The 25,717-nt window shown below is 42.9% G+C and overlaps 1 protein-coding gene across 1 annotated transcript in view; it reads left to right on the forward strand.

Annotated features, from left to right (window-relative positions):
• Positions 1-12,886: 12,886 nt before the first annotated feature.
• LOC126335419 (tetraspanin-7-like) overlaps positions 12,887-25,717 on the forward strand; it is a 144,120-nt gene continuing 131,289 nt past the window's right edge. Inside the window, exon 1 of the mRNA XM_049998696.1 lies at positions 12,887-13,119. Within this exon, the coding sequence (XP_049854653.1) occupies positions 13,042-13,119 (78 nt within the window). The 5' untranslated portion in view covers positions 12,887-13,041. The remainder of the gene's footprint in view (positions 13,120-25,717) is intronic.

A 25,717-nucleotide genomic window follows, 5' to 3' on the forward strand; every position in this document is an offset into this window, starting at 1 on the left:
AATCCATTAGGCCCTGCGATTGCCAACCTTACATGGAGAGATTTGAACAATCAGCTCTTGACAAAGCTAATAACAAACCATCTCGTTGGTATCGATATGTAGATGACACATTTGTGGTTTGGTCCCATGGCAGAAAGGCCTTGGACGATTTCTTTGATTATTTAAATAAAATTCACCCAAAAATACAGTTTACCATGGAAATAGAAAAGGATAACAGAATATCTTTCTTGGATGTCTTAGTTATGAGACGGTCCGATAGAAGCTTGGAATATAAAGTTTTTCGGAAGGCAACACATGCGGACAGATATTTACATAAAAATTCTAATCATCATCCACAACAAAAAAGGGGTGTCATAAAAAGTCTTGTCGATCGAGCGCAACGGATATGTACACCTGAACATTTGGATGCTGAAGTGAAACATCTGAAGCAGGCTTTCGAAAAAAGCGGCTACTCAAAGAAAGAGATAAATAGAATTTTGCGTCCAAGGAACAGAAGACCAAAAGATAAGAATGAACCACAACGACAGAAAAATACAGTAGCTCTCCCTTTTATTAAAAAAGTAACAGATCGGATCGGTAAGATTTCACGAAAACATGACAGAACACCGGTCTTTAAACCAACAAAGAAAATAAGTCAAGTACTACGATCTGTGAAGGATAAACGCCCTCCTCTGTCGACATGTGGTGTGTATAAAATTCCATGTACCTGTGGGAAAGTTTATATTGGAACTACCAAAAGAAGCGTAAATAGGCGACTGAAAGAGCATAAAAGTCTTTGTCGACTTGGAAAAATAGAAAAATCAGCTGTAGCGGAACATGCTCTTCAACCAGGAAACCACCAAGCGAAGTTTTCGGATACCGAAGTTTTATCTACAACGTTAAATTACTATCCACGCCTATACAGAGAAGCTATTGAAATTTATAAACATCACGATAATTTTAATATGAAAGAGGAGGTTATGAAACTCAGCGATATATGGACAGTGGCTCTACAAAAGTGACCCACATTTCCAGCTTACTGTCCACACACTACTGCCCCTGCCCGCTATACTCATTATTCACGGCAGTCAATTTACCTATTCCCGTAAGAGTTTGGGCAATGTGAGTGCATCCACACTGAAGAAGATCATTGGCCGATATGCCTTAACTATATGAAGATGGTATCTGTTTTTTCAGACATGTCGAAAAGAACACATACCATCTTCATATATCCTTAGCGTTTGTGTTGCCTAGTGTACTGGTAGTTAGATGTTAACTTTACTAGTGTGTAGTGTGTTAACTTTACTAGCAGCTTGGGGGTACGTTGTTTGTCGTTATCTGAGATACAATAAATAAAAAGTTGGCTACAGAAAAGCGTGTATTTATTTTGTAAGCATGGTGGAAACATGTCCATAATTACAGTGACTTTGTGAATTGTTTTCGGAACATCCAACTACCATCTAGACGAGATACTCGCAAATTAAATTTAAGGTTTGATGAGCCTGGACAGGCAGCGAGTTTCGTCGTTCAGGTAAGCCAAAGTCCGTTACTACAGAAGGGTATCTTAATGTTGTCGCCAATTCTTTTGTGCAGTTGTCAAACGAATCTTAAAGAACAGAGTCCAAGGAGTACGGAATAGCAAAAACAAGCCTACGAAAAAGCTGAATCTGAGGCCGCATAGGCCTACTTTACGTCAAGGCGTAGCTGTAGATGATCCGAACAATAGTACGCATTCTGCGACTAGTACACAATCCGACAAGACGCCGATCCAAAGTTTTACAAAAGCATTCTTTGGAGCGGCGAAGTGACTTTGCAGGTGAATGGCAGAATGAACAGCCACAACTGTCTGTATTGGGATCCCCATGTGGTGATGCAGATAGAGCAAACTGTCCTAGCGAACTAAGTGTCCAAGGAATAGAAAAGCAACTGGAATCACTCAACAGAGGGAAGTCCACTGGACCTGACGGGATACCAATTCGATTCTACACAGAGTACGTGAAAGAACTTGCCCCCCTTCTAACAGCCGTGTACCGAAAGTCTCTAGAGGAACGGAAGGTTCCAAATGATTGGAAAAGAGCACAGGTAGTCCCAGTCTTCAAGAAGGGTCGTCGAGCAGATGCGCAAAACTATAGACCTATATCTCTGACGTCGATCTGTTGTAGAATTTTAGAACTTGTTTTTTGCTCGAGTATCATGTCGTTTTTGGTAACCCAGAATCTACTCTGTAGGAATCAACATGGATTCCGGAAACAGCGATCGTGTGAGACCCAACTTGCTTTATTTGTTCATGAGATCCGGAAAATATTAGATACAGGCTCCCAGGTAGATGCTATTTTCCTTGACTTCCGGAAGGCGTTCAATACAGTTCCGCACTGTCGCCTGATAAACAAAGTAAGAGCCTCCGGAATATCAGACCAGCTATGTGGCTGGATTGAAGAGTCTTTAGCAAACAGAACACAGCATGTTGTTATCAATGGAGAGATGTCTACAGATGTTAAAGTAACCTCTGGCGTGCCACAGGGGAATGTTATGGGGCCATTGCTTTTCACAATATATATAAATGACCTAGTAGATCGTGTCGGAAGTTCCATGCGGCTTTTCGCGGATGATGCTGTAGTATATAGAGAAGTTGCAGCATTAGAAAATTGTAGCGAAATGCAGGAAGATCTGCAGCGGATAGGCAATTGGTGCAGGAAGTGGCAACTGACCCTTCACATAGACAAATGTAATATATTGCGAAAGAAGGATCCTTTATTGTATGATTATATGATAGCGGAACAAACACTGGTAGCAGTTACTTCTGTAAAATATCTGGGAGTATGCGTGCGGAACGATATGAAGTGGAATGATCATATAAAATTAATTGTTGGTAAGGCTGGTACCAGGTTGAGATTCATTGGGAGAGTCCTTAGAAAATTTAGTCCATCAACAAAGGAGGTGGCTTACAAAACACTCGTTCGACCTATACTTGAGTATTGCTCATCAGTGTGGGATCCGTACCAGATCGGGTTGACGGAGGAGATAGAGAAGATCCAAAGAAGAACGGCGCGTTTAGTCGCAGGGTTATTTGGTAACCGTGATAGCGTTACGGATTTGTTTAGCAAACTCAAGTGGTTGGCTCTGCAAGAGAGGCGCTGTGCAACGCGGTGTAGCTTGCTCGCCAGGTTTCGAGAGGGTGCGTTTCTGGATGAGGTATCGAATATATTGCTTCCCCCTACTTATACCTCCCGAGGAGATCACGAATGTAAAATTAGAGAGATTCGAGCGCGCACGGAAGCTTTCAGACAGTCGTTCTTCCCGCGAACCATGCACGTCTGGAAAAGAAAAGGGAGGTAATGAGAGTGGCACGTAAAGTGCCCTCCGCCACACACCGTTGGGTGGCTTGCGGAGTATAAATGTAGATGTAGATGTACTCCGGATATTACCTTTACATTTTCCGATATAGCTCCGTTAAGAGCGACGTGTTGAGTTCTATCTGCAAGAAGGTCTTGAATCCAATCGCTGGTCTGCTCCGATCCTCCGTAAGCTCGTACTTTTACCTTAAACAGCAATGCCTCACTGAAATCGAGGAACACGGCATCAACCTGAGCGCCGTTGTCCACTGCGCTGTCAATCTCATGGAGGAGCAGAGCGAGCTGAGTTTCGCAGGATCTCTCTTCGCGGAATCCATGTTGATTTTTATAGAGGAGATATTCATTTTCCAAGAACGGTATAATTGTTGGGCATAAAACATGTTCCATAATTCTACAGCAGATTGACGTCAACGATATAGGTCTATAACTGTGCGGATCTGTCTTACGGCCTTAAAAAACGGGAGTGGTCTGCGCTTTTTTCCAGTCGTTAGGTACCTTTCGTTGCTCAAGCGAAATACGATAAATTACTGCTAGAAGGGAAGCAAGTTCTTTTGCATAATCTTTATAGAATCTTATAGGTATCTCATCTGGTCCTGAAGCCTTTCTACTACTAAGCGATTGTAGCTGCTTTTCAGTTCCGCGATCGGTTATCTCAATATCTGCCATTTTTGATGTTCGTGCAAAGATTGAAAGGAGGGACAGTGTTACGATCTTCCGCGGTGAAACAATTTCGGAAGACCGAATTCCGTATTTTGGCCTTCTCTCTGTTATCTTCCGTTTCGGTGCCGGTGTGGTCGCTGAGAGAATGAATAAATGATTTTGACCCACTTACTGATTTTACATTCGACAAAATCTCTTAGGGTTTTTACTTAGATCGGTTGACAAAGTCTTATTTTCGAAATCATTGAACGCTTCTCTCATCGCTCTCCTTTGGCTCATATTCGCTTCGTTCAGCTTTTGTTTGTCAGATAGGTTTCTACTTCTCTTGAATCTGAGATGAAGTGATCTTTGTTTACAATGTTACTTAAAAACCGTCTTGATTGCAATTTATTTTATTCATATGACCGGTTTGGTTCATTCAGAACCATCTTCAGATCTGATATTTCAGTTACAGGAGTAACCCGTCCAAATCAAGCAATTTTCACATGCTACGCTACATACGGTTTTTAAGTAACATTATAAAATCACTGATTGCTGTTATCCCATAAGATATTATGTCTGTTTTTGCCTCTGGCACCAGTTTTTATGGCATAACACTCCCAAACTATACCTGGCGATCTGAAGTCCCCCCTATTACAACGGCATGATCAGGAAAATTAATAATGATATTCTGCAAATTCTGTCTGAAGCGCTCTACAACTACAGATCCTGACCCATGTGGTCTATAAAAGCATCCGATCACCATTTTTGACCGTTTTTTGGAACTTAATTTCACCCAGATTACTTCACATTCGGAATCCGTGATAACCTCGATATATTTTATCGAATTTTTTTCTGCAATAAAAAGGCCGCCACCATTGGCGACTAAGCTATCCTTACGATAAACATTCCAGTCTGAACTTAGGATTTCGTAGCCATTGACGTCTGCTTTCAAGCAGCTTTCTGTTTCCAATACTATCTGTGCATTGTAACCTTGAGTAAGCGATACTAATTCTTGGACCTTTCCTTGGGTGCTCCTACAGTTTACTATAATCATATTAATCTTTTCTACCTTTGATCTGCGAGGACCAAGATTCTCTGGGACCGCTGTGGCCGATTTAACAGGAAAATCGTATTTGCTCCCAAGGGAGGTGTTCTGTAACCTAAAAAAGCACTATGTGCACACCATACGTTCTCCGCTACCCTACTATTCCATTCTTGCATGTAGTGCACGCCTGACGTATTAAGGGGAACCCTACAATTCTGCAACCTATAGCGGTGGTCGAGAAATTCGCTTCCGATACCATCGCAGAGCCGTCTGGCCCTCTGGTTTTGACTTTCCACTCTGCTCCAAACCAGAGGACCGCAATCAATCCTGGGTACGATGTTACAAATCGACAACTTAGCCTGCACCCCAAATGCGTTGCTAGTTGCCTTCACTAAACCATCTGGCCACCGAAAGGAGCCGAAGATGGCCTCAGAACCCAAGCGGCAGGCGTCATTCGTGCCGATATGTGCCACTACATGCAGCCGGTTCCACCCAGTGCGCTCGATAGCCGCCAGCAGGGCCTCCTCCACATCACGGATGAGACCTCCTGGCAAACATACCTTGGAGCTCCCAACGACTAGCATACCCACCCTCTGTACTTGTCCGGACTGGGTAGGAAAATCGATCGCTGGCCCAACAGGAGAGGCATCCCGCTCTGGCTCAGAGTTATCATCAACATTGGGTAGCAAAAAAATTGTTCAAATGGCTCTGAGCACTATGGGACTTAACTTCTGAGTTCATCAGTCTCCTAGAACTTAGAACCACTTAAACCTAACTAACCTAAGGACATCACACACATCCATGCCAGAGGCAGGATTCGAACCTGCGACTGTAGCGGTCACGCGGTTCCAGACTAGCCCCTAGAACCGCTCGGCCACCCCGGCCGGCACACTGGGTAGCACCTCGTGCCTGTTGCTAATACGCTCTTCCGCCTTCCGCCCATTCGTCTGCCACCCACTCTGGAGTGAGGACGGACCGGTCAGATGTAGCGTATCGGAAGCCGCAGCGACGTCTGGGTCACCAGGGAATTCCACTCGTCACTGGCGCCCCGACGTCTCCGCAACTTTGAGCATTAGCTAGAAGCTTGTCTACGGTAGCCAACGCAGCTTCCAGCTGTTTACGGACAGCAGCCAACTCTCCTTGTGTCCGCTCATAAGAAGCACAGCCCCTAGCCATATCGTACAGCGTATAAAATAGATATAAGGTCTCAAATGGCGCTACTGAGTTTGAAAATAATCCAAAGGAGAATAAAGTAACACTAAAAATTTCTGTGAAGATTTCTCACTGTACTCTGAGACCACAACTTGTAGACGTTACTTGCGGAAGTCACTTGCTACTGGACAAATCTCTTTAAAACAATCAGTTAAAAATTAAAGACGTCTGTACTGCCCCCTTAGATATATGGGAGACGTTATATATATATATATATATATATATATATATATATATATATATATATATATATATGGGAGACGTTTAAATCAAAACACCTTGACATATTCGCGCTTTCCTACGTGTTAGTATTAGTGTCCATGTCACTTAATGTAAAACATCTTGTCAAGTAAAATGTCATGTCGTATAACATGACACATTCTCTAGGAACACATAAATTTGTATCTGTTTGATCTTACACCCAACGCCATACATGTTACAGGGGGTGGGTGTGGGGTAGCAATAGTCCCCTCGAGGAAAAATCAACCACCCCAACTAGAAGTAAAAAAAGAATTTGCGTCCCGCCTCCCATGAACAAATCCACCCCCATAAATTTTATCCCCCTCTCCCCTCCCCTGCCCCAGGAAAACTTTTATAGCTATTACATGTACGCCCGTCAGTCATATGATATTATATCTATGGCTTGCCGAATCTTCAGGATTTTGGGAGCAGGATCAGGGTATTTAGCCAATAAATTACGAGTTGCAGGTGTACCAATACCGTGCATCTAATAGAGCTCAGAGTTCTGGGGAAGTAGGGTTAAGACGTAAAAAACCTAAACTCTGTCTACATGTTTTGATTTAAATGTTATTAAAGATGATAGATAAGTGGAAAAGCTGGTTCCCCTCTTTCCCTTCCCTAACTCTCCCCACAACAGGTCCACCTTATTTTGAAACGTCCCCTTAGAAAAATTGTACACGACTGGTCTATGTGAAACGTCCTCTTTGAACAATTATACACGAATGTACTAAAACTGACACACAATATGTTTAGCGCAACGCAATCTGACTTTCAGTAATCCCTACAAGAGAATGGCCCAGACTAGCATTAATCTATATGTTTCACAAATCACTTACCTCACAAAAATATTCGTTACTCGAACTACTGCAATACAGCGAGCACCACTACTGCTAGCTAAATAAAAGATTCAAACTACTGAAGGCACTAACTACTGATAGGCATAGTTAGCGAATGAAAGATTTTAATAGAGTACAAACAATGTATTTACCTTAATAGTCATAATATATATATCAGTTCATGACACCAATTCTTACAAATTTCAAAACTCCGCCATCTCTCTCCCCACGTCCACCACTGCTGGCGGCTCACCTCCAACTGCGCAACGCTACCCGCTGTTAGCATCCAGCTGCCGCTGCCCAACACTACAATGGCAGACAACAATGCAAACCAGCCACAGACTGCACACGGCACAGCCAGTGATTTTTCATACAAAGCGCTACGTGGTGTCGGCGTTACCAATAAAAATACTTAAACAGCCTACTTACAATTTTGTGCTATGGTATGACCATTTTTCATTCTGGTTCCCAACTTTTACTCTCTCATAAGTTTGACAATAGACAGTCATAGCTTGTAGATTTTTATTGACTCAGGCAACGACTGATCCGGTGCAGGTATTCAGGTATTTTTTTTTTTTTCGAACTATATTGCATCAGTTGGATATCATTGGCCTGGTTCCCCTGCGGTTGATGTGGTTATACCTGTCTCGTATAGCCTGCTGTGTCCTCAGGCCACACAATTTCACCACCACGTCAAGGTCACATACCTTAGGGTTTTTTGTTTTATATTTTATTTTGCTCATACTTTTATTATTTTATTATTTTGTCTTATATTTGTTAATTTTTAAAAATTCTATTTAAGTTTTAAATTTTCTTTTGTTTATTAGTTACACGTACATTATTCATAAACTCATGAGACTGTATATGCAAACATATGAAAAAAACCACAAATACTTAATATAGGGCACAAAGCAACAGGAAACCTAAATACGATAACGAACGAATTATTAAATACTGTGCGAAGTTTATGACAATAATGTATATACATAGTTTACATTACGCAGATAAGCTTACGCTACGATGATATTACATAGACAAATTTACTTAAAAGCTTACTACATCACAACCTGAACGATTCGCGCGAGAAATAATAAACTATTGAAAAGCGTACATCTTATTATTATCTCTTATTTCAAAATTCTTGTCATTGTTTTTTAAGTATGCAACAACAGAAACTGAAAATTAAGAAATCGCCTGCTAGAAAAATTCACGTGAATAATTTTGGCACGAAATGTCGCAACAACCAATCCGAATTAAGTATGGCTATGTTAGTTGATTGCTTAATCTTTGGATCATTTTGCACGATAGATCGCAACGACGTGGAACCAGTCACTTTACTTTCACATCGCAAATTACTTTGTACACATGGTTACGTACTGAACTTTTCTAATTCCTAATCACCATCTCTTACACGTTATAGTAATAGAAATTCTTCTGCGGACTAGAAGAAGTAGTCGAGGAGAAACTTCCTGATTGGCTGAAATAAGCAGAAAGACTGTGAAACGACGTACAGAAGCCAAAATATTGTCAAGGTATCAAACCTGCTTGAAAATTGACGAACGCAAACTAGTTATGTCTGAAAATGAATTTTCAACAGGATACCATAGTAGTTTTTGAAGAAAGCACTGTGAAACATTTTCTATTGGTTAGAAACACGGTGACTTTTTTCTGACATTTATTTTAATGGCAGTTTTCGGGTTAGTTTAATGTTCTGCCTGGTCATCGATAAAGCTTTAAATGGTCGGTCAAACACTAATTCATTTTTTACAGGGCTGGACATAATTGTGCGTTGTTGTACTGTTTTGATCGTCCAAAGATTTTTCGATGATTTTTAAGCCGTTGGTGAATAAAATCTTTAACGTGTAAATAACGAAACGATGATCAACTGTAATAACCAACTTTTTTATTATATCCAAATGCAGCCGTTAAAATACATAGCATTTCCGCTAAACAGAGTTGTAAGTGCAAACGCGTGATGTTTCGCATGTAAAATACAAACGACGTAAAATGTTTGCAAACTCTTCTAATAATTACTTTTAGAACATATTTTTGTTATAAACTGTATCACTTTAAATCGTCTCTGCGCGTGCGATTCGCATAAAACCAGATTTTGCGGGCATTTTATGTGCACCCTTAGACCACTATATCGTGTCTTTCACAAAACAACAGTACGACCATTAATTACATATATTTATCTTCTTACAAAAGTTGAACCGATATGGAAAAGTTTGAACGATAGAAGTGGCAGGGGTAAAAAAAAAAAAAAAAACACCTTCACAGAAAACGTGCATGAAGCTCGATTTTTGAAAGCGAGTTTTCTATTTCATCGTAAGAACGCGTTTCTTATTTATTTGATTCACTTTAGACAGTTTCCGCACATTCAGTTCACGTAAGAACGAATTTTACGTGCTATGTTTAGTTCGACTATCTTAACAGCGGATTAATGGATAACAAGAATTTCGTTTTCATTTTATCCATTTATCTACCTTTGTGAACAGTTTGAACCGATTCGAACAAATTTAAAGCATAAGTGGGGTGCTTCAAAAACCTCATAGAAATACGTGTTTTTTGCACATATAATCCAAACGATGCAACAGCAGACACTCTCCAGTCCTGAGGTAATTAAGGGTAACTGTTTTTACGTAAAATCCCAGCGAGGTTTATTATTTTTGAACGTAAAATCCAAACATACAAATGGTGTCATTAACTGAGCATTAATGTCAGCTCAGTTAAAACTTTTGCAAAAGAATTAATCGATTTGCACAATTTGCCTGGACAGCAGCTACGGTTCGTCGTTCAAACCTTACTTAATATACCGCAACGTAGCTACTAACTCCCCCCCCCCCCCCCTCCCCGTCCCCCTTCCAAACCACGTTTCAGTGTGCGGCATTTTCATACACACAGTCATGCAAAAAAGTATTCATTTAGCGTTGATCACGTAGAACAACTTTATTTATTAGAACTCAAGTTCACAAGCAGAGATGTTATGTGATAAAATAACAGTATGATGTTTCCTTCCTGCCGGCCGGTGTGGCCATGCGGTTCTAGGCACTTCAGTCTGGTCGCAGGTTCGAATCCTGTCTCGGGCATGGATGTGTGTGATGTCCTTAGGTTAGTTAGGTTTAAGTAGTTCTAAGAACTAGGGGACTGATGACCTCAGATGTTAAGCCCATAGTGCACCGCGAGTGCAGCTGCCTTTGATTCCTGGGCATTCTCCGAATTGCGCTGTTAAACCACGGTGGGTCTTTTCCGTCCGTAACCCACTTTTTCGGCACATCTACATGGATACTCTGCAAATCGCATTTGAGTGCCTGGCAGACGTTCATCGAACCACCTTCGCAATAATTCTCTATTATTCCAATCTCGTAAAGCGCGCAGAAAAAAAAGAGCACCTATATTCTTCCGTGCGAGCTCTGATTTCCTTTACTTTATTATGATGATCGTTTCTCCCTGTTGTGATAAACCTTTTGCATTTCTTTTATGTTTTCGTCTTCTTTAAAGGCAAAGAGAAAGAGAAAAGAAGATGAAGCAGTATCCCATCATAGAGCCTACGCCTACCGTCAGGTATTTTTGATTTTCAGTTGTTAAAAAACAGAGGAGATTTTCTTGTACCAGTATGAGGAAGGGAGGATTCGCGTTCAGCTAGTGAACGAGTGAGAATAACGCCATTTTTAGCGAGTAATTGTAGACCGCCATTTTGGGGTCACTATGAATAAGTGAGGAGTATGTATTTCATATGTGCACCGTTTATAAAAATACAGTATTGTTTTATTAACGGAAAGGTCGTGTGAGTTGTTATTTCAAATAGTACGATAATTGCAAGAACTGAAGCCCACCTGTGTACTTTGGAAAATTACGAAGATCCGATAAGCTTAATGGGAACACGGTCAAGACTTCAAAGGCGAACACGGCGACTGAATGTAGCATTATAAAGAATGGTAAGCACAAATCTACAGCGGAGAAAGAAACTACTTCGCCCTGCGAAATAATATGAACTAATACGAACTTATTTCCAGGCATAGCTCAGCTTATTGTGCTTGTCATTCATGCCGAAAAATTTTCTCATTAATTCAATACATTTTAAAAAGCCACGCATTTCAACATTTTATTATTATCTATTCCAGGGCTTCCCAACCTGTGGTACGCGGATCCCTTAGGAGTCCGCCTGCTCTTTCTAGGGGGTCCGCGGCCACCTTTCACCAAATCGTGTAAAATAATGAGTAAAATTATTGAATAAAAATGCGAAAATCAAATCCACCACTATTTGTTTTTCCTTGTGAAAAACATGAGTACTTTTACTTCAGATCGTATCCCCAAGCAGCCTTTGCGGTTGCTAAGTGAGAACGTATACACAGTTTAGTGCCCGAGAATGCGGCTTCTCTGATCGACTGTTTAGCAACAATACGGGGTTCGTTTGTGCCCCGGCTCACGGCGATAGAAGCGCTGAAACCTTTGTCGACAAATCACAGCGCTCGCTGGCACGTATGCGGCCCCAGTCATTATTTAATCTTAAACTTGCTTTGTCAGTGCACTACCTATTTCATAAGTCGATTTTTGACCAGTTTATTACTTCTAACATGGATCGGTGGCTGAAGTCAGGATCATTGAAGAAGGGTGCAGTTTCTCCATCGCCTTCACAACAAGGGAAGTTTCCAGTTGAAATGAATGAGGAGGGAGGACGACCAAAGGAAGACTTTACATACATTTGAACATTTTCCTTCGGATTTCACGAAAAATCACACACACACACACACACACACACACACACACACACACACACACACACAGACGACTGTTACGAAATATGCGTGCTCCTTACACAACAGTAGCCAAATAATGGAAGTGAACTGACCATAAGCGGCAGCTTGTCAACAGCGAACAGTTTGGACGTGGCGTTGATTGCTCTTGGAGGAAGACAGCTCCAACGTGTGAAATTTCAATTACCAAGTAATTTTAGTCAGGCGATAGTGTGTTGAACAAAGGGAGTAAATCCACTAGTAAGTGTCTGGATACAGTGGGAATTGAAATTGGATCGTTAATTTCAAGTTTTTTTCATTCATATCTAAACCAAAGACTATTGATACTTTTGGAGGGGGGGGGGGGAGGGGTCATTGGGAACATGGCACTTGCACTAAGAAGCTTTCAGTTGCCATGGGTTTCGCTCCGAAATTTAAATTTACTGTGCTCTTGACTGACTAGGAGTCTGCCATGGATTCTCGACTGAAGAAGGGGTCCGCCACCTGAAAAGGTTGGGAAGCCCTGATCTATTCCATTATTTTATATATATAAAGTGGCGACCGTGACAGGACCTATATCTGCTAAGAGCAGCAGACTACTGAAAAAGCACAATATCCGGAGTGTGTTCTGCCCACCAAACAAGATCAGAGCGCTTCTTGGAACTGTTAAGGATGATCTGGGATTGAGAAAACCTGGTATCTACCATATACTATGTGAATGCGGTGTAAGTCTCTTTATTTAGGGAGACAGTATACTGTGTAGGTCGGCGTCAACAAAATAACAGTAACACTGTGTGCGATTGGCAGTGACAAGCGAGCGGAGTGAGCGACGCGGTGGAGAGTACGGGCGAGGCCTTTAATTGTGGCGCCACGTGACAGCCGTCCTCGTGTGAATCGATGCAGTGAGGGGCGCAGGCGCGGACGGCGGCGGCGGCGGCGGCGGCGGCGGCGGCCGCGCCAGCCGGCAGTCCCGTGGCAGCAGAGCCCGCGCCCTCACCATGAACAAGCGCCTGCAGACCGTCGCCGCCATGGCGTGCATGAAGACTCTCCTCATGCTCTTCAACTTCCTCTTCTGGGTAAGTCCTCCTCGTCCGAGAGCCTCGCGCCCCGCCAAAATTCTAGAAAAAAAAGACTAAAAACGAAAAGAACAGTCCGCTCTGCGCATCTAACAGGTAGCCATATGTTACCCGCAACAGGCACCTGCCACAGCGTATCCCGCTAAGTCTTGACAGAGATATATTACGCCAATGAGGAAACAATACCGCGTAACCGTGCCAATTTGTGTCGCGTAAATGCAAAACCGTCCACAGGCGAAGCACAATGTCATCGCCTGTTGCGTACCTCTCAGTGTTCGAAAACCTCGTTTCGAAGCTCCATCTGGTGGAAATGGACAGCATTTCACAAGACGATCTTCTCACTGAGAAGACTGAAAAAAAAAAAAAAAGCGCAGGTGACGCCTGTATACAGGGTGTTACCAAAAGGTACGGCCAAACTTTCAGGAAACATTCCTCACACACAAATAAAGAAAATATGTTATGTGGACATGTGTTCGGAAACGCTTAATTTCCATGTTGGAGCTCATTTTAGTTTCTTCCACCTACGCTCAATGGAGCACGTTATCATGATTTCGTACGGTATACTCTAGCTGTGCTGCTAGAACAAGTGCCTTTACAAGTACGACACAACATGTGGTTCATGCACGATGGAGCTCCTGCACATTTCAGTCGAAGTGTTCGTACGCTTCACAACAACACATACGGTGACCGATGGATTGGTAGCGACGGACCAATTCCATGGCCTTCACGCTCTCCTGACCTCAACCCTCTTGACTTTCATTTATGGGGGTATTTGAAAGCTCTTGTCTACGCAACCCCGCTACCAAATGTAGAGACTCTTCGTGCTCGTATTGTGGACGGCTGTGATACAATACGCCATTCTCCAGGGCTGCGTCAGCGCATCAGGGATTCCATGCGGTGGAGGGTGGATGCATGTATCCTCGCTAACGGAGGACATTTTGAACATTTCCTGTAACGAAGTGTATGAAGTCACGCTGGTACGTTCTGCTGCTGTGTGTTTCCATTCCACGATTAAAGTGATTTGAAGCGAAGTAATAAAATGAGCTCTAACATGGAAAGTAAGCGTTTCCGGACACATATCCACATCTTTGTGTGTGAGGAATGTTTCCTGAAAGTTTGGCCGTACCTTTTTGTAACACCCTGTATAAGAAGGGTAGAAGGACGGATCCTCAAAATTGCAGACCAATATCCTTAACATCAGTTTGTTGCAGGACTCTCGAACATATTCTCAGTTCGAATATAATGGATTTCCTTGAGACAGAGAAGTTGCTGTCCATGCATCAGTACGGCTTTAGACAGCATCTCTCCTGCGAAATGCAACTCGCCCTTTTTTCACACGATATCTTGCGAACCGTGGATGAAGTGTATCAGACGGATGCCATATTCGTTGACTTCCGGAAAGCGTTTGACTCGGTGCCCCACTGCAGACTCCTAACTAAGGTACGAGCATATGGGATTGGTTCCCAAGTATATGAGTGGCTCGAAGACTTCTTAAGTAATAGAACCCATTACGTTGTCCTCGATGGGGAGTTTTCATCGGAGGTGAGGGTATCACCTGGAGTGCCCCAGGGAAGTGTGGTAGGTCCGCTGTTGTTTTCTATCTACATAAATGATCTTTCGGATAGGGTGGATAGCAATGTGCGGCTGTTTGCTGATGATGCTGTGGTCTACAGAAGGTGTCGTCGTTGAGTGACTGTAGGAGGATACGAGATGACTTGGACAGGAATTGTGATTGGTGTGAAGAATGGCAGATAGCTCTAGATATAGATAAATGTAAATTAATGCAGATGAATAGGAGAAAGAATCCTGTAATCTTTGAATACTCCATTAGTAGTGTAGCGCTTGATACAGTCACGTCGATTAAATATTTGGGCGTAACATTGCAGACCGATATGAAGTGGGACAAGCATGCAATGGCAGTTGTGGGGAAGGCAGATAGTCGTCTTCGGTTCATTGGTAGAATTTTGGGAAGATGTGGTTCATCTGTAAAGGAGACTGCTTATAAAACACTAATACGACCTATTCTTGAGTACTGCTCGAGCGTTTGGGATCCCTATCAGGTCGGATTGAGGGAGGAAGTAGAAGTAATTCAGAGGCGTGCTGCTAGGTTTGTTACTGGTAGGTTTGATCATCACGCGAGTGTTACGTAAATGCTTCAGGAACTCGGGCGGGAGTCTCTATAGGAAAGGAGGCGTTCTGTCCGTGAATCGCTACTGAGGAAATTTAGAGAACCAGCATTTGAGGCTGACTGCAGTACAAATTTACTGCCGCCAACTTACATTTCGCGGAAAGACCACAAAGATAAGATAAGAGAGATTATGGCTCGTACAGAGGCATATAGGCACTAATTTTTCCCTCGTTCTGTTTGGAACAGGGAGAGAAGATGTCAGTTGTAGTACGAGGTACCCTCCGCCACACACCGTATCGTGGATTGTGGAGTATGTATGTAGATGTAGATGAAAGTTGTCGCTGCTCACTTGGTTTAGGCGAATGGAAGTGATATTTGTTTGTGATAGCGTCTGACGGCTGCCAACCACTGCAACATTCGTCTTTTTGTATTTATCCACAGTCGCGTGTTACACATGAAATGTATTCGTAGTTGCGAATACGGGCAACCATCAGCTGTTTGAATGACGACAATGACCGGAATTCGAACCCAGATCTACCGCTTACCGAGAGGGGCCGCCTTAAAACTAGGCTATCTGATCACGCTGCCCCCAAATTCCATAAGTCGTCAACCATATGTCTACAACCTGCAATCGTACATCCGTTATATTCCCGTACAGGGGAACATTTTAATTCAAAGTCGCTTACCCGACGTCGCCGAATGAATACGACATTGCAGCGCCTCTGTTGGTCAGAATTACGGTGCAATGTTCGTTTCGACATGCAGGAACGGTAGCGTCCGTAGCCGTTAACTTATTTTCAGTTGCGAATATGGAGAACCATCAGCTGTGTAATGGAATGACGACAGTGAAAAATTTGTACCGGACCTGGAATCGAACCCGGATTTCCCGCTTATCGCCGGCGGTCCCCTTCCATTTGGCTATCCGCGCGCGACTCACGGCCAGACCCAAACTTCCATATCTCGTCAAACACGCGTCTAAGACCTGTACTCGTACATCCATTACATATATTCCCGTACAAGTCAGACGTACAATGAAGTCGCTTGTCAGGTATCGGCAGATAAATACGATATTGCAGTGCCCGTGTTATTCTGATAACGTTGCAACGCTCCTTTGGACATGCATGCATGTCCAAAGGAACAGGCACTGTGGTGACTACAGCCGTTATGAAACACGTTAAATGAATTCGCAATTATCTTATCATTTGGCTACAACCAAACTTCCGTATGTCGTCAACAATGTGTCTTCTGCGTGCACTCGTGTGACACATCCATGGAAAGGAACGTCGTATCAAATGGTTGAAGTGGCTCTGAGCACTATGGGACTTAACATCTGTGGTATTATTCCGTATTTCTAGATTTCCGGAAAGCTTTTGACACCGTTCCTCACAAGCGACTTCTAATCAAGCTGCGGAGCTATGGGGTATCGTCTCAGTTGTGCGACTGGATTCGTGATTTCCTGTCAGGAAGGTCGCAGTTCGTAGTAATAGACGGCAAATCATCGAGTAAAACTGAAGTGATATCAGGTGTTCCCCAGGGAAGCGTCCTGGGACCTCTACTGTTCCTGATCTATATAAATGACCTGGGTGACAATCTGAGCAGTTCTCTTAGACTGTTCGCAGATGATGCTGTAATTTACCGTCTAGTAAGGTCATCCGAAGACCAGTATCAGTTGCAAAGCCATTTAGAAAAGATTGCTGTATGGTGTGTCAGGTGGCAGTTGACGCTAAATAACGAAAAGTGTGAGATGATCCACATGAGTTCCAAAAGAAATCCGTTGGAATTCGATTACTCGATAAATAGTACAATTCTCAAGGCTGTCAATTCAACTAAGTACCTGGGTGTTAAAATTACGAACAACTTCAGTTGGAAGGACCACATAGATAATATTGTCGGGAAGGCGAGCCAAAGGTTGCGTTTCATTGGCAGGACACTTAGAAGATGCAACAAGTCCACTAAAGAGACAGATTACACTACACTCGTTCGTCCTCTGTTAGAATGTTGCTGAGCGGTGTGGGATCCTTACCAGGTGGGATTGACGGAGGACATCGAAAGGGTGCAAAAAAGGGCAGCTCGTTTTGTATTATCACGTTATAGGGGAGAGAGTGTGGCAGATATGATACACGAGTTGGGATGGAAGTCATTACAGCATAGACGTTTTTCGTCGCTGCGAGACCTTCTTACGAAATTTCAGTCACCAACTTTCTCTTCCGAATGCGAAAATATTTTGTTGAGCCCAACCTACATAGGTAGGAATGATCATCAAAATAAAATAAGAGAAATCAGAGCTCGAACAGAAAGGTTTAGGTGTTCGTTTTTCCCGCTCGCTGTTCGGGAGTGGAATAGTAGAGAGATAGTATGATTGTGGTTCGATGAACCCTCTGCCAAGCACTTAAATGTGAATTGCAGAGTAGTCATGTAGATGTAGATGTAGATGTAGATGTAGATGTGGTCATCAGTCCCCTAGAACTTAGAACTACTTAAACCTAACTAACCTAAGGACATCACACACACCCATACCCGAAGCAGGATTCGAACGTGCGACCGTAGAGGTCACGCGGTTCCAGGCTGAAGCGCCTAGAACCGCACGGCTACACCGGCCGGCTAACGTATTATGATTTTACATGAATAATCTCAGACGTTTCGTTTCCGCTGTTTCTACCTTCTACATTCTTTTGACACTATTGGTCTTCTAAATTGAAGAACATTGAAGAAGCTGTCTGAAGTATGGGCTTGTGGCGACAAGAAATCATTTTGGGATAATTGCGGTAATAATGTAGGTATCGAGTTACTAGTACCCTTAAGACTGTCAGGGACAGTTCTCAGTTTTCAGAATGATTTTTTCACTGTACAGCGGAGCTTTCACTCATTTGGAACTTCCTGGCAGAACCGGGACTTGAACTTAGGCTTCCTGAATTTCACCGGAAAGTATCCAAGCACGACTCCTGCCTCTATAGCTATGTTGTCAAGGGCACCCAAACGATAGTTCGGGGGTGGATGAGTGAGAGGGGGAGGGGGGAGGGGGCACTAGGCCTGGGTCTATTGTGTACTTTTAATATTTTAGAAGACAAATGGCGATACCGTTAAAAAACTTTATATACTGACATTTAAATCGTTTCTTGAAAGAAAAATACCTGACTACGCTATATTTCCCCCCCCTGAGAGCTACGTGGGGGGGGGGGATGAGGAGAGTAATTGGGGGGGGGGGGAGGGTTCTCTTTGCCCCAGGCGTGGGCGCCCTTGTATTTAGTCTTTGTTTGAGATACTTCCAAACTTATCAGTCAGTATACACTACCTGACAGAATAAAAAGACCCAGTCTGCAGTTAAATGCTCTCCGTGTTATTATTCCAAGATCGATCTCGTGGCTTCTCGACTCATTGTCAGATGTACGCGATACGAAATCGATTCGAATCGCTGCATGCTGTGGATTCTGGAGTGTTTGTGTGGGTTCTTCATCTGACAGTGTACCTCATTGGAGGACAATCGATGTCAGTAAGACATGGTCTTAGGATGAACATCGGTTCGATGTAAATACATGAAGATGCTGGAAGCCTCCAAATCGACGATGGTACAATCAAATGAAGAGCAGTCTGAGGTAATTTCTTTTTTCCGAGTTAGTCATAGGAACACATTTTCAGTAGCTCCATCAACAATGGAAAATTTCAATCTACATACCAGATTATTCCTATCTACCGATTTCACCCACCTACTGAGACCCCTAAAGGCGTTGAGATTATATTTTCTTGATTGGTGCTTCTCATATGGCCAAATATCTGCCAAAAATGTGAATAAATGACAAATATTTGACAGTATAGGCCAGAAAACTGAAACTGACGAATACTGACTTATACTACAGTCAGCAAAGGAAAGCTGTCACAAATCAAAGTCGGTAAGCACTACAGTGCTTTACTAGCCACCATCCTATTGGGCATGGAATACCGTTGTCTTCGTTCGGCATTTAAACGGGCTCTCCCAGCCAGTTATAGGGCGACCTACCGTTAATCCTGGATCCTGGATCGCGGTTCTACTTCGACTGCAAGTCATTTTACAGTGTCCGCTACTTCGATAAACTCGTAGGCGACACGAAGCTTAAGCAAGCATCTTGTAAAAATCTTCCCTCTGATAGAACTTTCTTTCACAATCTAAAGAACAAAATATGTTAATTCTTTTTCCTGTCAGACATCAAAGCCCCGTTGACAGCGTGGCCTTCTGAGACTGAATTCGGGCCTTTTCGTTAACGTTCTCCTGCCTGTAGATGACTGTACTCACACTATCCCTTGCGAACAGAATGCGACCAAATGAACGAGAAGACTATCGTGTTTGTGAAGTACGTGAAGGAAAAAAAAAATTCTGCGTGCACGCAAAGCAAGAGTTCATTCTTTTTGTAAATCCGTATGCTTGTACAGAATATGAGTTACATAAGCATCACAACTGATCACCTGACTTCATCAACATAAAGTCGTCATGTGAGGAGTCAATATTTTTTTCCGACCTGTTTCTAAAACCTATCTTGCGTAAGTGATACCCTGCAGCTTGCAAGTATTTGAAAAAGTCATATTTCAGAATCGCTAAGAGGTACTGATAAATACATCTTTGTTAACTACTGGTTTCGATGAGCTTGTCATCTACAGGTCTCAGAAATTTATCTGCAGTAGACTGTACGGAAACGTGCTTTCTTTGGCGTCAAATAAAATAAAAATCATCCTACGTCTCTGTCGTCAATAGTAAAATACATTTTACTGTTGATGGCTGGACCCATTGACATAATATGATTTTTTTTCTATTTCGTAAAACAGTAAGAACTTTTCCCTACAGGCTGCAGTGATAAGTAAATGTAAATGTCGTGTGACTAGGGCCTCCCGTCGGGTAGACCGTTCGCCGGCTGCAAGTCTCTGGATTTGACGCCACTTCGGCGACTTGCGCGTCAATGGGGGTGAAATGATGATGATTAGGACAACGCAACACCCAGGCCCTGAGCGCAGAAAATCTCTGCCTCATCCGGGAGTCGAACCCCGGCCCTTAGAATTGACATTCTGTCGCGCTGACCACGTAGCTACCATGGGCGGTCGACTGTAGTGATAATTTTCTGATACCTAAAGGTGATCAGATGAAAGAAGCCAGCATTTAAAAAAGATTTATATATTGACAGATTTGGAGGTATCACTGAAATATGAATATTCTCCAGTTCCCTAAAATGGATCTTCAAGTATCTTACCGTCTCCTTCCTCCAGCCTCGTCCAGCTGTCACTGTTCTACGTCGAAGTCGTTGGGGTGTTAAACTCTTAACTGTCTGTCCTTCCTTCCTCTGCAACAGACCTCCACGTCAATACAAATAAAAAAGTCCACAGTCTAGCAAGTTTGTAGCTGTCGACACAAATCGTGCCGCAAGTAGGTTTCGTTACATTCTGTAAAGTGGGTAAGCAGAAGAGAGTGAGGCTTACTGAATGTAAAATCTACAGGGAATGAAATTTCAGCTCTGCCACAACGTCCGTCATTAAATGCTATCAGTTAATGAGGTTAAACGGGTAGCATGTAATAAGGCAGTGTGACAGAGGTGGTATCTTATTTGCTGTGATTAATGACTGCCACGGACACGTCGCAAATGGATAAGCTTGTGAATGTAGAAATGTTTGGGTGAGAAAACAAATCGATAGACTCAGTAGAAAGTCAAGGCCTTTTGTGTGGGCGTAAGACGACAGAAATGTTTAAGAAGAGATTATTTCAAACAGTTCTCATTAATGCAATTAAAAACTGTAATTCGTGTAAAGCTTGGGGAAGACCTCGCAGAAAATTCGAAGGATCTAATTTGGAAACCCCGTTACAAATCAACGGCCGTCAAGTGCTCAGTTTTAAAATTCACGTCTTCCTGCTGGTATCTTCACTTTCATTTCTGATCGAACCATCGGGTCGCAGAGCAGCGCCGATAGGCCCGAATACACCAATGACTAATCGCCAAGCGTGTCACTTCGCCTCTTGGAACAAAGTACGGAACGTGACGCTGTAACGAAGTTCTCACGGTGACTCCGCCGAGATCAACAGGCGTCTTCAAGTAGGTTAACCGATAACAGGCACAGAAAGCCACCAGCACAGGCGTGGTGTCACACTGATTGCCGACGGCCTTCCTTACAGGGGTTCGCGATAGGCTCGAGTTGTATACGGTAATATCTCTGAGTAGCGATTCAGACCGACTAGCTGTGGAGGGAGAATGGAGTGACATGGGGGCCAACCGCAACCGACTGGGAAACATAGCAAGGCTGGGATTCGTCATGATCAAGGTTATTAGAGACGGACCACAAATTCGTTTAGACGAGGATGAGGGAGGGAACTAGCAACAGCCTCTTCCAAAGAACAATTCAGACATTCGACCGATTTATTTGAAACCGCGAAAAACCTAATCGGATTGAAACGTCACCCACTGCACTATTTCACACTCTCGTGGCACTTATTTAATATCACACCGAGAACCGTTCAGTCCTATCAGAGTCACATCAAGTGGAAGCACTGAACACCAGAGCTACCAACGCCTTTTTACAGCGTATACAGCGATTAGATGCCTAATAACAACATACAGTGTAGGAAATAAAAGCAGAAATCTGTTATCACAAAGTGACTTTATTTTGTGATGTCATCGGCGCTGCAGTGATTAAGATGAATGCTTTAGGGTTGGTGCCCAGGTTTTGTTCTCCTCCAGCCTGAGGCAATTCAAATGAGCCTTAATAAAGATTGGACTTACGACGCAAAGGATTCTCTATTAGAAATGTACTATCAAACCCTAAAGTATCCGAACGACCTGTATTGCTTTTCTCTTGATTTGCATGCAGCCCACACAACGTAGCTGTCTTGCAGGTTCGTGTACGCAAGCCAACATATGGAATTCGTCCACTTACATAATGAATTGAAGCTGTTGATAGACACTAAGAAAATTTTAGGAACAAACTAAAACGAATTTTCTTTGTAATGAATGTTATTCCATGAGGAAACTCCCATGAAGAAAATTTCTTTAGGTCATTTTTGTTTTAATAACCATTGTAGCCTGCATGTACGCTGAACAACCAAAGAAACTGGTACACCTGCCTAATATTCTGTAGGACCTCCCGTGTGCACGCAAAAATGCCGCAACAGGACGTGGCATAGACTTGACTACTGTATGAACTAGTGCTGGAGGGAAGTGACACCAAGAATCCTGCAGGGCTGTCCATAAATGCATAGGAGTACGAGGGGTTGGGATCTCTTCTGAACAGCACGTTCCAAAGCACCCCGGATATGCTCAATAATGTTCATGTCTGGGGAGTGTGGTGGCCAGCGGAAGTGTTTAAACTCAGAAGAGTATTCCTTGAGCCATTCCGTAGCAATTCTGAATGTGTGGGATGGCGCATTGTCCTTCTGGCATTGCCCAACTACGTCGGAATCGACATGTGTGGGTCCTCCTACTGGAATTTCCCAAGTCCGTCGGAATGCACATTGGACATGTCGTCGTTGGTCCCGTTCTTCCAGGATCTTATTTCGGCCGCAGCGATGTCGGAGATTTGATGTTTTACCGAATTCCTGATATTCACTGTACACTGGTGAAATTGTCGTACCGAAAATTCCCACTTCATCGCTACCTTGGAAATGCTGTGTCGCATTGCTCGTGAGCCGACTATAACACCACGTTCAACTCACTTAAATCTTGATAACCTGCCATTGTAGCAGCAGTAACCGATCTAACAACTGCACCAGACACTTGTCTTATATAGGAGTTGCCGACAGCAGTGCCGTCTTCTACCTGCTTACATTTCTCTGTATTTGAATACGCATTCCTATACGTTTCTTTGGCGCTTCGATGTACCTATATGTTCTGTATTCTTTTTTTCTTGGTGCAAGTCTTTTTATCTGGCGCTACTTAGGACGACTTGCATGTCAATGACAATGGAATAATGACGGAGACAACAAAATGTACCCCCCCCCCCCCCCCCCCCCCGAGCGGAGAAACTCTCTAAGCCGACCGGAAATAGAACCCGGGACCCTCACATGGCAGTCTGCCACGCTGGCCACTCAGCTATGGAGGCGGACTATGTGCTTTGTGAGAAGATGTACCATTATTTTAAACTTCAATCATGACCAAGTCATGGCGAACATGATCAACAGTACACGGCAATTGCTAACTAAATAATCCCTTTCCTATTGCATTTGTGGCTGGTCTGCAGGAAGAACGATTGTCGCTTTACCTCCGTGTAAGATCCGATTTTTCTATTTTTATAGTTCTGGGCATTACATAAGTGGCTCATGTAGGTGAGCAAAACTAAGACATTAATGGATCGGGATTTTACTGCTATTTACACCCGTTAATAAAGAAAAGTAAGAAGAAGAAAATCGCCTTACTATTTTCAAAATAAACATTTATATTCTCTCATCTGGAAAAGAGGACAATTCATTTTGTTTTGTTTTAACATTGCTTTATATTTATCCAGAATGTAATCGGTATAAGTGCAGATATTTTTGTATGTAGTGCTTTAATATGTGTACATTTCAGTATGCTAGTTGTTTTCTCTCTCCATTGAACTGTCTTCCCACGAACACGTCAGATAATTTACTACTTCATGTTTAGAAATTCTTCCAGTCCATATGTGGCATAACAGCAAACCAATGCTTAACAGTATTGGTTAAAAACAGTCTTGGTTGCAATTTTATTTCTTTTATTTTTCAATGACGCGTTTCGCCTTATTTAGGCATCTTCAGGTTATCTTTTCTAGATGGACGCGAGAGGCACCAAGATCTGCATAACGCGTCCCCGTTCACAGGAGCGAGTAACAGTAAGACGGGGGCTCGGGTAGTAAGCATAATGCGCCACAGCGTCGTGTGCCAGTACAGATCTTGGTGCCTTTGGCGTCCATCTAGAAAAGATAACCTGAAGATGCCTAAATAAGGCGAAACGCGTCGTTGAAAAATAAGAAAACTAAAATTGCAACCAAGACTGTTTTTAACCAATACTTCACGTTTTCTGTGCCGTAACTGCATCACTAAGTGGGCTATATCTGTCAGTATAGACTAACCATTTTCCGTCCACGTGTCCACACTTCAACATCTGATCTGCTGCCCAGGGGAAACTAAGCCTTACCACATATGCTTGGAGGTACAACTCAACCTAAACACACACAACCTGTTATAGCTATAATTATTAGATTACAAATGTAAATACTGATGTACTGTTGTTCAGTACACCGTTCTGAGTCACCAACAGAAACACTTGCACCTATACTCCTATAATGAAACAGAAGAACACAAAGGGCAGAAGATCATTTAATGTACTACGTTTTTTCTGTTATGTCGTCTTCCAAATGTATTAAAAAATAAAAACAGGCGATACTAGTATGTCTTATCATAATGGGATTACTTCGGTTTTTACATTACAAAAATGACAATGAAGTCAAGCTGAGAAGGCAAAGAAATTGGAGAGCTAAAGGAAGGGCTTAAGGAAGGGAAGGAGGCAATACACATGTAGGTATACTCTATGACTCGTTGGTTAAGTACCAGACGACAAGTCTATAGGTTTGGGGCCCCAACTCCAGTCAGTCCTGTGATTTTTATCTGTCACCTATCAGTTGTTTCACGTCTGCAGCGCTTTCTAACGTGAAAAGGTAGAACTGTTCCGTCGTTCGGAGTCCACGCTAAACTGTACGGTTCCCCGTAACCGGCTGGTTAAGTAAGTTCAAAAGGCCGGAGAACAACACGGATATACAACATTCAACAGGACAGATCCTAGTAAAGTGCTTCTTTTCCTTCATCTTCTTTTCCCTAGAGTTTATCTCACCTGGTATGGGATCCACTGTTTCAGAATTTGCAAACCTTGTTTTATTATTTTCACTATCAAGTGCCCGTCCTGACATCACAGTCGTCAAGGTAACCTAATGCCGTCGGCACACGAAAGGGGAAGCTGACGTTGACGTGCACGCCGAAGGGATGCCCAACATCACGAGACACAGAGCCGTCACCACACGGGACGATCTGCTTAACGTGGTTTTGCGCTCTCACCGCGATCCAGCGGCAGTTGCCGGCTTTATTTGGCTTGCAAACGATACAATTTGTTCACGAAAATGGACGCTCGTGTAATTCCTACTTTAGCTCTATTAAAACGCCCATTTCCTCCCTTGTCCATACGCTAGTCGTGTTGTTCTGCCTACGATATACATAAATAAAAACTGCAACATCCGTGACCCTGTAATAAGACCAAAAAAGAAAGAGATATGCCCAGCCAGTAAGGACATGAACTTACAAATGTTCACCAAATCGAACAAATCCGCAGAACGCACTTATCTTTAGATAACAGCAAGTATTCTATTAATTTTGTAAGAAAGTCCAGCGAAGAAAAAAAGTCCAGGTGAAGAAAAAAAATAGATACGACAGGGCTCGAACCCTATACCAGCCTAATCTCGGCTTTGTAACACAGTGTCTCTATAGACTATGTTAGATTGTAGCTTCGTTACAAGCGACTT

Source organism: Schistocerca gregaria, chromosome 2 (genome assembly GCF_023897955.1).
Source record: "Schistocerca gregaria isolate iqSchGreg1 chromosome 2, iqSchGreg1.2, whole genome shotgun sequence".
Classification (NCBI taxonomy): Eukaryota; Metazoa; Arthropoda; class Insecta; order Orthoptera; family Acrididae; genus Schistocerca; species Schistocerca gregaria.